At 42.9% G+C, this 15,493-nt stretch overlaps 1 protein-coding gene across 1 annotated transcript in view; it reads right to left on the reverse strand.

The window, feature by feature from the left end:
• The window catches only part of LOC140726138 (dedicator of cytokinesis protein 2-like), a 1,234,790-nt gene that overhangs the window by 839,009 nt on the left and 380,288 nt on the right, over positions 1 to 15,493 (reverse strand). Inside the window, exons 21-23 of the mRNA XM_073042110.1 lie at positions 5,703 to 5,803; positions 5,083 to 5,217; positions 272 to 383 (exon numbers count right to left, since the gene is read on the reverse strand). Of these exons, the coding sequence (XP_072898211.1) occupies positions 272 to 383; positions 5,083 to 5,217; positions 5,703 to 5,803 (348 nt within the window). The remainder of the gene's footprint in view (positions 1 to 271; positions 384 to 5,082; positions 5,218 to 5,702; positions 5,804 to 15,493) is intronic.

The following is a 15,493-nucleotide window of genomic DNA, read 5'->3' on the forward strand; positions in this document are numbered from 1 at the left end:
GGAAAAAAACCCCTCAGCAGATCCTGCCACAACTGTGAGAAGAGAAAGAGAGGTAATGCTTCAGACCTGAGACTCTTCACTGCTCTAACAAAGCGTCTTTGGCCAGATACGCTAACTATCCTTCTTCCCACAGATGCTGCCTGAACTGCTGAGCAGTTCCTGCATTTTCTGTTTATACCTCAGATTTCCAGCAAGGACAGGTTCCTGTTTTCTGATCATTACACCTGTAGGCAGTGACTTACAAATTCTACTCATGTCCCCACATGTTTACCTGCATAAGTAAAGTGTTGCCCTCCAATGTTGACTTCATCAGGATGTTGAATTTCTCGAAAAGTGTTCGCAATGATAGTTCGTATTCCTTCTTTTCCTTCCCTTCGTAGAGCCTGAAGCAAGAGAACAGTCGATCAACCACATCTTTACTCTTTTGTCTGCCATTAGTGACAGCACCGCCATACTTGGGGGATGATAAAAAAGTCAGAGAAAGTTTCCAAGGATGTTGCCAAGACTTGCGGACCTAGATGCATGGGAGGGGTATGGAGGGCCAGGATCATCGGAACTAAGGTATATTAATAGTTTGGCATGCCCTAGATGGCCCAAAGTTTTTGTGCTGTGGTGTTCCATGACTCTGAAGTCAAAGGTTTAGGAGATCTTGATCAGCTGAGTAAGTGACCAAGGATTGGCAGATGGTGTTTAATTCAGATAAGTGCAAGGTTGGGCCCTGGGGAGTGCTGTAGAGCAAAGGGACTTCGGCATTCGGGCACCAAGGTTCCCTGAAAGTGGAGTTACAGGTGGGCAGTGTACTGTTGGCACATTGGCCTTCATCAGTCAGGGCACTGAGTATAAAAGTTGGCGGGGGGGTCACAGTGCGGATACACAAGATGTTGGTGATGCCACACTTGCTCGGTTTTGGTCGTTCGGCTGAAGTAAGATATAAAGAGGGGCATTGATCAGGTGAACATACGCAGTCTGTTTCTCAGGGTTGGGAGATCAAGAGCTAGATGGCATAGGGACGAAATTTATTGGAAACTTGAGGGGCACCATTTTGCACACAGAGTGGTATCTGAGGAAGTGGCTGAGACTGATGTAACAACAACTTTTAAAAAGCAGTTGGACAGGTATATGGATTGAAAGGGTTCAGACAGTAGCTTAAGTGGTCAGCTTGGTCGACATGGATCTGTTGGGCCGATGGACCTGTATCCATTCTGACTATAATTTGCCACTTCTTCTTCTATAAGCACCACTGCGCAGGTGTGTGGCTACACATTAATTGAAATGCTCCAGCGCACATCACCTTCATTGCCGCACAGCTGGACCTTTCCTTTATATAACGTTTTATTAAAGTACCGCGCAGTTCTCAGGGCCAGTAAAAATGTCCTGCTCAGAGCAGTGGTTGGTCTGTGCAGCTGAAAAAATCAGAGGGAACAGTGATAAGCACCAATCCCACCTCTCCCTCAAGTGCTCCAGATTCCTCCCTAATCCCAAACCAAAGACATGTGGGTTGCTGGGTAACATGGCTATTGTAAACTACCCCTTGTGTAGGTGGCTGGTGGGAAAGGAGCAGAGGTGGGTGAAAGTTGGAGCCATAGATTCACAGAGCACGGAAACAGATCCTTCAGCCCAACTTGTCCTTACTGATGCCCGTCTAAGCAAATCCCATTCAGCCATGTTTACCCCATATCGCTCTGAACCCTTCCTATCAATGTACCTACACAAGTACATTTTAAATGTTGTTAATGTGCCTGCCTTAACCACTTCCTCTGATACCCTCTGGGTGAAGAAGTCGCCCCTCTCACCATAAAGCTATGCTGTCTAGTTTTTGACACCCTTTCCCTTGGGGGAAAAAAGGACAGCGTCCACTCATGCTGTTTATAAACCCATTGGCATAGATAGGGAGAGAAAACAGCTTACAGGGAAAGTGGGAAGAATTGATGGATTGTTATGAGAGCTAGTATCAACTCAGTGGCTCAAATGGCCTGAATTTTGCACTTTGACACTTCAGGACTTCAAAACTAAAAAGTGTGCTATAAATATTTCTAAGTCTATGGCAAGCACAGCAAGATTCCATCACAAATCCGTTCCAGGACTCCTCTGTTTTGGAACTGATATCCTCAGTCCTGCCCTTTACCTTATCAGCTCCAGAAAAATTGCATCCCAGAACTGACAAATATATATCCACTACATTTTCCAAAATGACCGTGCATTCCTGCTAGAGTAAGTCAAATTGATCCTTTATTGGCGTTCTTGTTAAACTGTCAAATCTGCAAAAGTTTCCTCGGGGACAGTGTTCAAGAAAATAAAATGATTTTTAGTTACATAGAATCTTTCAATCACAGGAGCTTCACTGCCAGTGATTACTGAAGTGCAGGCATTGTTGTACAGTGTGCTGTGCAAAGGAAGAGTAAAAATGTGTGTTTATCCAGGCCATGCTCTCTAGTCGCTGCTGCCATTGGGAAGGAGGTACAAGGGCCTTAGGTTCCACACCATTAGGTTCAGGAACAGTTATTTCCCTTGAACTATCAGGCTCCCGAATCAGTGTGGATAATCTCATTTACCTCAACAATGAACTCATTAATTATGGACTAACTTGTGAGATCTCTACAACTCAGGTTCTTAGCATTATTTATCTATCCATCTAACTATCTATTTATGTATTTACTTATTTTCACGGCTTGTCTTCTTTGGTTATTTGTCAGTTTTTGTTTGCATGTAGATTTTCATTGATTCTGTTGTAATTCTGTGAATGACAGCAAGAAAATGAATCTCAATATATGGAGACATTCTTTAATAAAAATTGACTTTGAACTTTGGAATATGCAGTATTTAGTGTCCACACCTAACTACCCTTGAGAAGGTGAACAGTGCACTGTATCTTTGGAGTGTTGCAGTCCTTCTAGAGAAAGTAATCCCACAGTGAGGCTGGGTAGAGAAGAGTGATGAGGAGATGTCTCTGCCTAATGCATCAGGACCATACAGTTGGCAAAGACACCAAGTCTGCAAATGAAATTGGAGTTGGAAGCCCAGATAAATGGGATGTGGAGTAAAGACGTGCTGGCATTGGAGCAGGTCTCGAGGAGGTTCTTGAGAATGATTCTGGGAACGAAAGGGTTGATAGCTCTGGGCCGGTACTTGCTGGAATTCAGAGGAATGGGGAGGTGGGAACCTGATTGAAACCTTATTGAAGATTGAAAAGCCTATAGACTTTAATTATGGACTGACTTGTGAGATCTCTACAACTCAGGTTCTTAGCATTATTTATCTATCCATCTAACTATCTATTTATGTATGTGGAGTAGATGTGGAGATGATGTTTCCAGTAGTGGGGGAGTCTAGGACCAGAGGGCACAGCCTCAGAATAGAAGGGACGTCCCTGTAGAACACAGATGGGGAGGAATTTCTTTAGACAGAGGGTGGTGAATCTGTAGAGTTTTTGCCACGGATGGCTGTGGAGATGAGGACACTGGGCATATTTAAGGCAGAGGTTGAAAGGTTCTTGATTAGTAATGGTGTCAAAGGTTATAGGGAGAAGGCAGGAGAATGGGTTGAGAGGGATAATAACCATGATTAAATAGCAGAGCAGGCTTGATGGGCTGAATGGCCATCTGCTCCTATATATTATGGTCTTGTGGTCTAGATGGACTCAAGAAAAATGGAGGGTTATGGGCTATGTAGGAGGAAAGCGCTGGATTATCATGGAGTAGTTTGATATAGGATGGCATAACATAGTAGGCTGAAGGACCTGTACGTGCTGTACTATTCGATGTTCTATGAGTAAATGTTTCTCCTTGTACTGTGGTAACCCCAGGTTTCCTAGTTGCCATTTGTCCCAATGTTCATTATTACTCTGGTCTTCATGCACCATTCCCCACAATATAAAGGTGACTGCAATTTAGAAGTGCTCTTTAATAGAAGCTGGCAGTTGATCAGATGATGGCATCTGTCATGCTTGCCTTTTTTAGTTGAGGCAGCGAATTCAATCATCAGAAAGTTATGCTGCAGCTTTATAAAACTCTGGTGAGGCTGCATCCAGAATACTGCATTCAATTGTGTTCTGTTCTGGTCGCCACATTATAGGAAGGATATGGAAATTTCAGAGAGGACAAAGGGAGGTTTACCAGGACGCTACCTGGACCAGAGAGCATGTCTTATTTCTACGAGGGCATATCATATGTCATGTCTACGATAGGCTAAGAGGGCTAGGGGTTTTTCTCTTTGGAGCAAAGGAGGATGAGAGAAAATTTGATAGAGGTGTATAAGATGATAAGAGGCATAGACAGAGTGGACAGCCAGAGACCTTCTCCCACAGCAGAAATGGCTAACACCAGGGGGAAAAATTTTAAGGTGATTGAAGGAAAGTATAGGAGAATGTCAGAGATAAGTTCCTTACACAGAGGTTGGTGGGTGCATGGAACATCCTGCCAGAGGTGGTGTTAGAGGTAGAAAAAATGGAGGGGCTACATGGGAGGGAAGGGTTAGATTGATCTTAAAGTAAGTTAAGAGGTCAGCACATCATGAGCCAAAGGTCCTACACTGTGCTATAATGTTCCATGTTCTATATTCAGTTCTGATCACCCCATTATAAGAAGGATGTGGAGGATTTGGAGAGATTGCAGAGGAGGTTTACCAGGATATTGCCTGGTGTAGAGAGACTACGCAATACGGAGAAGTTGGACAAACATTGCTTCTCTAAACAGTGGTGAGGCGACATACTTCTCATACTCTTATAAACTTCTTATGAACATTTAAAGCAAAAGGAGGTAAGTTCGATGAAAATGTGCAGGGCAAACCTTTAACACAGAAACTGGGGGATTGTCTGTCATGTATTGCCGGGGAGGTAGTGGAGGCAAACAGTTCTTAGATCAGCACACGAACATGCAGCGAATGGAAGAATATTAACCACGTGCAGGCAGGAGGGATTAGTTTGATGTTTAATTATTAGCATAATTGGTTCAGCATTGTGGGTTGTAGGGCCTGTCCCTGAACTGAATTATTTCATGCTCAGTCCTTCTCTAACAGATTGGGGCAGGAGTCAAAACATTCAGAAGTTGGGATGATCCATCTTGGCCAAACAAGAGGGGGACTTACTGTGAGTAGAGACATCTTGAGCGGACTGTGAACTTAAAGATGTATTCCAATGCCTTGAACGCTCGCTTCAGGGGCTCGCAGTCTAGGCCTCGGCTTGCAGTGTCCACATACTCAGTCAGCACCGACAGCAACTTCCTACAATAAGAAGGGGTTTCACAGTTGGAGAGATTATAAAACTCAACTGAGAAGGAGAAGCACACCAGGAATTTATCTGTTGCATCTTCTCCCATTCCTCTCCCGAATTCCCAGTGTTTTCTGAAGAATATACTAAGGAAAGCATTCTTTGCATCACTGTCTGGTAAGGAAGGGCCATGTCTTCTTTTGCACTCTAGTTGCTTGTCAGTCTCTGCTTTTCATACATTCTATTGTATTTCTATATATTCATGTAAATGCCTGCAAGAAATTGAATCTCAAGGTGGTATATTATTACATATACAAACTTTGAAAATAAATTTTACTCTGATTTTGACTTACTGGCCCACATATCATTGTTAAAGAAAATTCATCTGTTCTGGGTACCACACTAACTTCAGTTCCGGAATCATAAACTAAAACCATTGACAATCGCACAATCTCCTCAAACACAGACTGGCTTTGAATGAACTCTTTGTTGGACATACTTATACGCCAAAGTGGCACTGAAGTGCTGTCGAATGTAGGCTTCCAGGACAGCGTTGAAGTGTTGGAACTTTCTGTCTGCTATCAGTCCGATGAGAAACACCTGTAATCACAGAAAGATGAAATTACGTCAGTATCTTGTGCACAAACTAATCTTCCACAACCTTACCTGATCTGACCTATACTTCACTCCAGTTCCTCAGCAATACTGTTTGGCCAATTTGAACTAAATTGATCCAACGAAAGTTAATGAACCTGGATAGATTACCTGGCTTGATCCGTCATGGACTGCCCATCCCAGTGGGCTCCTCACAGGTTCTGGCCTGGGTCTGAATTATTGCACACACCTACTGACTCCATCACTGTTCTGCCACTGGTAGAGCCCAGGAGAAGAGAGGGGAGCAGCACAACAGGGATGGATCAAAGGTTTGGACAAAGGTCTATGGCATTCAGGTGGGGGCAGAAGGACAGAATTTGCCCATGTCTTTTCATTGAACATAGAACAGTACAGAACATGACCAGCAATTATGTTTGCTAACTAAACTAAAGACAGCTGACCCTTCTTCCTGCATATGGTCAATATCCAATCATTTGCTGTATATTAAAGGTTATTGGTCTTAGGTCCCACACTAATAGGTTAAGGAACAATTATTTCTCTTCAATCATCAGGCTCCTGAACCAGCATGGATAACTTCACTGACCACAAGACTGAATTGACTCCACAACCTATGGGCTGTCAAGGACTCTACAACTCGTGTTTTCAGCATTATTTACTTATTTTTAACTTATTATTATTATCTGCTTTTTTTTGAATTTGCACAGTTTGTCTTCTTTTGCACACAGGTTGTTTGTCTGTCTTTGCTTGGGTGTAGTTCTTCACTGATTCTGTTGTATTTCTTTGTTCTACTGTGAATGCCTGCCATGGTAGTGTGTAGTCAGCACGGGGCATCAGAGTTCAGAGTTCAATTCCACTGCTCTCTATAAGGAGTTTGTAAATCCTCCTCATGAATGTGTGGGTTTCCTCCGGGTGCTCCAGTTTGCTCCCACAGATCAAAGACGTACCAATTAGTAGGTTAACCGGTCATTGTAAATTGTCCTAGGCTAGGGTGGGTTGCTGAGCAGTGCAACTCTTTGGGCCAGAAGGGCCTCTTCCATGGTGCATCTCTAAATAAAATGAATCTCAGGGTAGTATATGGCTATATATACAGACTTTAATAATAAATTTACTTCCAATTTTGTGTTTGTTTCAGTTCAAAGACCTCTCATTAAACATGGTCGGGGGTTGTTTACTCAGAGAGCAAAGAACCCAGGCTCTGATGTATCATTGGAAAATCCCTCTCAGGGAGTTACAGCTTGGATGTTATATCCCAGTATCTGAGAAATGAAAGCAGGGGAGACAGAAGAGATTGCAAATGGGGCAACAAATGAACTACAGGAGGAACTTTGGGCCGAACAGCATCTGTGAAGGGAAATGAACAGTTGGTATTTTGAATGAAGACCCTTGGGGTACAGGTTAAATTGGTTTATTATTGCCACATGACCTTGTCGTTGGGTTTGGAGGCTTGCGTGCCTCAATGACCCGGAGAGCTATGTTGGCTGGAGTCAGGGCTTTGTGCTTTGACTCTCGGTAGGGTCACTCATGCCGAAAGAGAGCAAAGGGTAGAGGACAGCCTAAGAGTGATCCACAGATCCTCCAGGTTCGGGGGTTCAGCTCAGGGCTAACAACCCTGACTGGTCAAACAGAACTGTTACAGAAACAGCATCAAAGAATCCTTCTACATCTGTGTGCGATGGTATACCTAAATCACCACCCAGGACTTCCATGACCAATAGCGGTGAAAACTGAGAGGAAACTACTGACATGATGAAAGAAGCCATGGACATCACCAGAGATGGAGGACCTTCATTGCCGCCCTAAACGCCAGCAGTGTAAGGGGCAGTATCTGTCACACGCACTGAGATACAGTGGAAAACTTTGGTTGCATGCCATCCATACAGTGGAGAAATGTACAAGGGAAAACAACAAGAGAGTGCAGAATAAAGTGCAGTGCAGACAGAGGTGCACGGCCATAAGGCTGTAGACCATGAGGACAGGAGTCCAGCTTATCAAACTAGATGACAGTTTTAAAAAAATAGAAAGAAAGATTTACAAACACAAGAAAATCCGCAGATTCTGGAAATCCAAAGCGCACACACACACACAAAATGCTGGAGGAGCTCATCAGGCCAGGCAGTGTTTGTGGAAAAGAGAAGCCGCCTGGTCTGCTGAGTTCCTTCAGCATTTTATGTGTGTTGCAAAAGAAAAATTAGCTTTATTCGTCATATGCACATCAAAACACACAGTGAGGTGTGTAGTTTGCATCAAAGATTGTACTGGGCAGCCCTCAAATGACGCCATGCTTCCAGCACCAATATAGCATGCCCACAACTGACTAACACTAACTCAAATAGCTTTGAAACCGGAGCACCCCGAACAAATCCACACAATCATAGGGAGAACAGACAGACTCCTTATAAACAACTGTGGGGAATTAAACACAGATCTTACAGCAGGCACTGTAAAGCCTTCTGCCAACTGCTACATTTTAGGCCAAAAATGGACTCTGAACCTCATAATATAGATTATTATGGCCTTGAACTTTATTGTCCACCAGCACTGCACTTTCTCTCTAACTGTAACACTTTATTCTGCATTCTTATGAGTCCCGGTGAAGGGTGTCGGCCTGAAATATCGACTGTTTATTCCCTCAATAGATGTCGCCCAACCTGTTGTGTACCTTCAGCATCTTTTTTTAGTGTGTGGTGCTCAAGATTTCCAGCACCTGCAGAATCTATTGAGCATATGACTCTACGTTCTATTACTGTTTGGAACGGCACCTTAAATCCCTTGTCCACAATCTCAGCGTGTGTGCTAGGCTGGAGGTGCGATTCCAGAGTAGTACTGAAAGAGTAAAATAAGGCAAGAATTCACATTTGTATCAGAACCTCTACTTTCCCTTCACTCCTCATTTACCCAGCACAGATGCAATCCATCCAGTTCAGTAATCTCTGCAGTTTAGGAATTTCTTTTCTTCCTTTCCAATTTAACTTATTCGATACATTTTTTAATCTCACAATTTACTGCCACCATCTCCATACTGAGCCAATGTAATCGTTCACTAATGCTTGACGCCACAACAATTACCACCTTTCAAACCAACGTGAATTATTTTTAATCTTGGATCTGTTTGTGAGTTTAACGGAACGCCGCTACAGTAGATTTATTTCCCTTGGGGATTTGGGAAGGAACGATGTTAAATTAACTCGATGTTCTGCTGATAACTGAGCAGTGAACGCTGCTAAGCTGACGCAGGGCTTCAGCTGGCCCTGCACTCTAGCTGCCTGAGAGTTTCAGTCCCCTGGGTTCTCAAGAAGTTGGAAAATTCATGAGACGAGGTACTTCAGTGGTTGGTTGGCAAGCAGTGATTTAAATTGAATTACTTTGGACTTACAGGAAGAACGAGCTACTTGGGCACGTCATCATTACTGTTCCTGTCAGCTACTTTCCACTTTCACTCTTTCTCACTATATCCGTAAATTTCCCGTAATCTGGCACATTCAGGAATTTTCTGGACTATTTATTGGACTCTTGGATGGACCTCTCATATATTAAAAGATTTAGTGTAGAGGACGTTTCCTCAGACTGGATGAATTTACCTGTATAGATGGCATTCAAAACATAGTGAAATACTTTATTTTACAGTTCAATTCTTCACAACAGAGCATCGAGGTAGTAAAAGGGAAAACAATAGCTGAATGCAGAATAAAGTGTTACAGTGTGAGGAAAGTGGAGTGCAGGTAGACAATTTGCTAATTAATGATCATAGGAGTAACTTGCAAACTCCACTTGGGGAGTACCTAAGCTCAGGATGGTTCCTCAGACCCTGGCACTGTAAGGCAGTGGTTCTGCCAGCTGTCCCAGTACACCACTATTTCAGAGCAGAGAAACAGGCCCTTCAGCCCATCTAGTTCATGCCCATCTATCCCGCCTAGTCAAATCAACCTGCACCTGGACCTTAGCCATCCATATACTTATCCAAACTTCCCTCAAACGTTGGAAACGAACCCAGATCCACCAACTCCACTGACAGCTCATTCCACACTCTCACCACCCCGAGTGAAGGAAGTTCCCCCTCATGTTCCTCTTAAACATTTCACCTTTCATTCTTAACCCATGGCATCTAGTTCCCATCTCATCCAATCTCAGTGGAAAAAGCCTGCTTGCATTTGCCCTATATATACCACTCAACCATTGAGAACATCTACATGAAACACTGTTGAAGGAAAGCAGCATCCATCATCAGAGATCCCACCACCCAGGCCATGCTCTTTTCTTGCTGCTGCCAGCAGGTAGAAGGTACAAGAGTCTCAGGACTCGCACCAACAGGTTCAAGAACAGTTACTACCCTTCAACCATCAGGCTCTTGAACAAAAGGGGATACCTACACACACTTACCCATCCATTGAGGTGTTCCCACAACTAATAATCTCACTTTACAGACTCTTTATCATGCTTTCATTATTTATTGCTATTTATTAATATTTGCATTTGCACAGTTTGTTGTCTTCTGCACTCTGGTTGATCTTTCATTGATCCTGTTATAGTTACTATTCTATGGATTTGCTCATTAATCTCAGGGTTGTATGTGGTGACATATATGTACTTTGATAATAAAATTTACTTTGAACTTTGAACTCATAATTTTGCACACCTCCATCAAATCTTCTCTATTCTCCTATGGTCCAGGGAACAAAGTCCTAACCTATTCAACCTTAAAACTCAGTGACCTCTTGGCAGTGACTCCCATAGTCCAGGAAAGGATACAGTAAAAAAATAAGTACCAATCTCTCAGTTTGTTTCCCTCTGAGATCATGACCATAAACGAGCTGGAATGGGTTGACATTTGGCCTCTCATTCCAATGCACAGCTTGGTAGAAATCCCTAGGTATTGTGCTGCTTAAGTGCTGGAAATTCAAGTACCTCTGAACACTTTATTGAAAGAAACTATTTATAGATTCGTGGATCTCCTGCCTCCATTGAGATTTGTTAGGCTGCACTCTTCAGGCTCAGGGGGGAATGGCACATCCCAGGCTGTGTCACCATGGCAACCAGAATAGACGCTCAATGATCAGCAAACACACCGTTATCTCCAGTGGCTTTGCTCACGCTATTTCAGTTCCAACGTCAAAATGCATCCTGTCCTGACTGTGTTCCATAAGGCAGTGTTGGTAGACCAACATGTGTCCAGCTTCACAACACACCTTTTATACTTTCAGAATGTCACAAAGAGACAGCTAACAAAGATAATGATAAACACAAGAGATTCTGCAGATGCTGGAAATCCAGAATAACATATACAAAATGCTAGAGGAACTCAGCAGGTCAGGCAGCATCAATGAGATGAATAAACAGTCGCTGTTTTGGGCCGAGACTCTTCATCAGGACATGATTCCCTGACTGTCATGTGCCTCTTAAATGTCACTTAAATGTCTGATTTCACCACAGTCCCTGACACAGATGCCAACTACTCTCTGTGTAGAAAACTTGCCTCAAACATCTCTCTTAAACTTTGCACCACTCATCTTAAAGCACTTGGAGAATTGCATTCAGTTCCCATTATGTGAAAAGAAGTGGAGGCTGCAGAGAGGATGCAGAGGAGATTTACTGGGATGCTGCCTGGATTAAAGAGCATGTAATGTGAGGTGTAGTGGCATCTGCGCTGGACTTCGAGGCCAGTGGTCCCAGGTTCGAATCCAGCCGGCTCCTTGCACACTTTCCATCCGTGCTGGGTTCAGCATCAAGCTAGCAACTTGGCCTCGTAAAAAATGGTCAAATGCTAAAGAAATGGCAAAATTACCACCCAATGTGCCACAAGGTGCAGACAGGAACAATAACAATGTGAGGAAAGGTTCTGCCAGCTAGGGATTTTCTCTTCGGAGTAAAGAGGATGAGAGGTAACTTGATAGAGGTGTACAAGATGATAAAAGGCATGGCTCAAATAGATAGCCAGGGCAGAAATGGCTATTATAAGGGGCATAATTTTAAGGTAATTGGAGGAAAGTACAGGGGGATGTCAGAGGTAAGATTTTTATAGAGAATGATAGGTGTGTGGAACGTTCTGCAAGTTTCATTGTACAATATATTTCAAAGTACCTGTGACAAATTAAATCAATCTGAAACCTGAAATGGCAATACTTGTGCCACCTTACGGATTCCAGAGGTTGGGGAAGGTACTATACAAATGCGTGTAAGTCTTTCTCAAACAAACACATGACATTTATTTGCCAGAGAGCTGATACAAGGCGGTATAACTTTATGGCGATTGGAGGAAAGTGTAAGAGGGATGTCAGAGATAGGTTCTTTACACAGAGAGTGAAGTTAAACACCCTGCCAGAGACACATACATTAGGGAATACAAGAGGATCTCAGATAGGCACATGGATGAAAGAAAAATGGAGGACTATGTGAGAGGGAAGGGTCACATTGATCTTGGAGTTGGCTGAAATGCCTGTACTGTGTTATTTGTCAACGATCAGCAGCAAATATAAAAAACAAGCATTCAACTTCCAAAAAAATTCTGCTGAGTAACAGCAGATGCCTTGAAACTAGTCCAGGGGTATCCCTTAATTTGTTACCGTGGCAACTAGGAGCTAACTAGAGCAAACAGCAGCTCCACTTTGTTCAGACCCTCCGTGGTCAGAGATGGAAAGAATCACAGCCTACGGCCTCTTCAACCGTAGAACTGGACTATTTCTAGCAATCTGTGGCGAAACTCACTTTCATCTTTTTGCTTGTCATGTTTCCCAAGATACGTTAAAGTTCCCAACTTTCACCTTACTCATGCACAATTTTAAAGCACCATTTCACGTGCAAGCTCTTTCTTTGATGAGTCTCAACACAACTGCATGCGCAGGTATGACAGTTTCATTTAAGAGGCACTTGGACAGGCCCATGAGAAGACAGGGAATGGAGAGAAAGCAGGCAGATGAGATGAGTTAGATTACTGTCTTGGTGGACCTAGGCATGATGGACTGAATGGCCTGTTGTGCACTTTAATATTCTGTCTGTCGGGGAGGCCGATTAGTTCAAAATTACCGGGAAAGCTCCTCCAGTCCAGACAAATACACGTGTGCGCACACACACACACACACACACACACACACACACACACACACACACACACAGTACTATGCAAAAGCCTTAGGCATATATATATATATATATATATATATATATATATATAGCTAAGATGACTGCATTTGGCAGTGTGAAGTGGAAAGCAAGTTCATAAATCTGGCAGGAGCAAAGCATGTTGGGAATGTCAAAGGTGGCATGCAGTGGGAGGTAGCAGAGAAGGGGTGATGGAGCAGGGGGGTGATTGTCCTTCCCCTTTTCCCCAACTATAATTTCCCTCTGCCTTCCCCCTTCCCACTCCACAATCCTTATCAGAATCAAGTTTATCATCACTGACATGTCAAGGTATTTGTGTTTCTTTTTGCAGCAGCAGCAGTACAGAGCAAAACATATAATTACTACAGTACTGTGCAAAAGTCTTAGGTACCTTAGCTATAAAATTGTGCCTGAGACTTTTACAGTACTGTAAGTGTGTGTCTGTGTGTGTACACACACAGCTATACCTTATTGTAATTTATATATTAATTTTATTATGCATTGCAATGTACTGTTGCCACAAAACAAATATCTTGACAGATGCCAGTGTTATTAGACGTGATTCTGATTTTGAATCTGATACTACATCATCAACTGAGTTCCTTCAACTGCTAGATTGCTCTTTGCTCTGGATTCCAGTATCTGTCATCTCTTATAATTCCAAAAAGCAGTGGGAGTTTGCACTAAATAGGAAGCCTTGGCAGCTATAAAGAAAGGCAAAAGTCATAAGACCATAGGACAAAGGGTAAGAATTAGGCCATACGGTTCATCGAGTTTGCTCCACCATTCGATCATACTGATCGTTGTTTCCCCCTCTTAACACCATTCTCCTACCTTCTCCACATACACTTTGACATCCCTACTAATTAAGTACCTATCAAACTTCTCTTTAAGTATACCCAATGACTTAGTCTCCACAGCAGTATGTGGCAATGAATCCCACAGATCTGCCACCCTCTGGCTGAGGAAATTCCTCCCCATCTACTTTCCATTTATGTCCTAGTATTCTGAGGCTGTGCTCTCTGGTCCTAGACTCTCCCACTACAGGAAACAACCACTCTATCTGGGACTTTCAACATACAATAGGTTTCAATGAGATTTCCTCTCATTCATCTAAACGTAAGCAAATACAGTTCCAGAGCCATCAAACATTTCTCACCCATTAACCCTTTAATCCCCAGGATCACTCTCATGAATCTCCTTGGGATTCCCTCCAATGCCAGCATATTATATCTTAGATAAGGGGGCAAAAACTGCTCACAATACTCTAATGCCTTATAAATCATAAGCATTACACCCTTGCTTTTGTATTCTAGACTTCTGGAAGTGAAAGCTAACACTACATTTGCCTCCTGCACCACCAACTTAACATTTAAATTACCCTTAAGGGAATCTTGCCTGAGGACTCGCAAGTCCTGTTCAACCTCCAATTTCTGAATTTGCTTCCCATTTGGAAAATAGTCTACTCCTTACACTCCATACACTTCCCTACATTATATTCCATCTCCCTCTATGACCATTCTCCTAATCTGTATACCTTCTTCTGCAGTCTCCCTGCTTCCTCAACACTATCTGCCTGTCCACTCATCTTTGGTTCAACTACAAACTTGCCTGCAAAGCCGTCAATTCAGAGGCATTGGGTTGTTTGAATCATAAAACCCAAGTAGAAAGGACACATAGAATGCCAAGCACCCACTGAAGACTGAATAACAGGACAGCCCAAAGGAACACTTGATCCATATCATAAAATACTCTCGCTGGCAACATTATTAGGTACACCTATAGACCTGATTATTAATGCAAATATCTAATCAGCCAATCATGTGTCAGCAGCTCAATGCATAAAAGCATGCAGACATGGTCAAAAGGTTCGGTTGTTGTGCAGACCAAACATCAGAATAGGGAAGGAATGTGACCTAAGTGACCTTGACTGCGGAATTATTGTTGGTGCCAGATGGGGCAGCTTGAGTATCGCAGAAACTACTGATTTCCTGGGATTTCTCACTCGAAACTGACCCTAGAATTTGTAGAGGATGGTGCGAAAAACAAACAAAAAAATCCAATGAGTAGCACTCTGTAGGTGAAAATGCTTTGTTAATGAGAGTTCAGAGGAGAAAGGTCAGACTGTTTCAAGATGACAAGAAGGCTGCAGGATCTCAAGTAACTATGCGCAACAACAGAAGAGCATTTGTGAATGCACAGCACGCTGAACCTTGAAGTGGATGCCAAAGACTGCACCAGGTTCCATTCCTCTACCTAATCAAGCGGCCACTGAGTATAAACATTTCAGTGGGCAATATTCACTCTCCTGGCAAAGAGAACTATCACAAGTAAAAGATGTTGAGAGAATAAGCAATACTGCTTGAAAGTCCTGTTCCTCACAATCAAATCTGGTAGATATCGAGGGAGTAAACTTGGTAATCCTCTGCTTACAGGTCTCAGCGTCCCTGACAAGGTGCCACATAAACATAACAATTTCCACCGTGTTTAAATTGGATTTGACTCCCTCCAGGTTCTTTCGATTAGCATGTTAAGGAAAGATAAATAGCTGTAGTATGATTAATGAGAGTGTTTCTTTGCCAC

Source organism: Hemitrygon akajei, chromosome 4 (assembly GCF_048418815.1).
Source record: "Hemitrygon akajei chromosome 4, sHemAka1.3, whole genome shotgun sequence".
Taxonomy (NCBI): Eukaryota; Metazoa; Chordata; class Chondrichthyes; order Myliobatiformes; family Dasyatidae; genus Hemitrygon; species Hemitrygon akajei.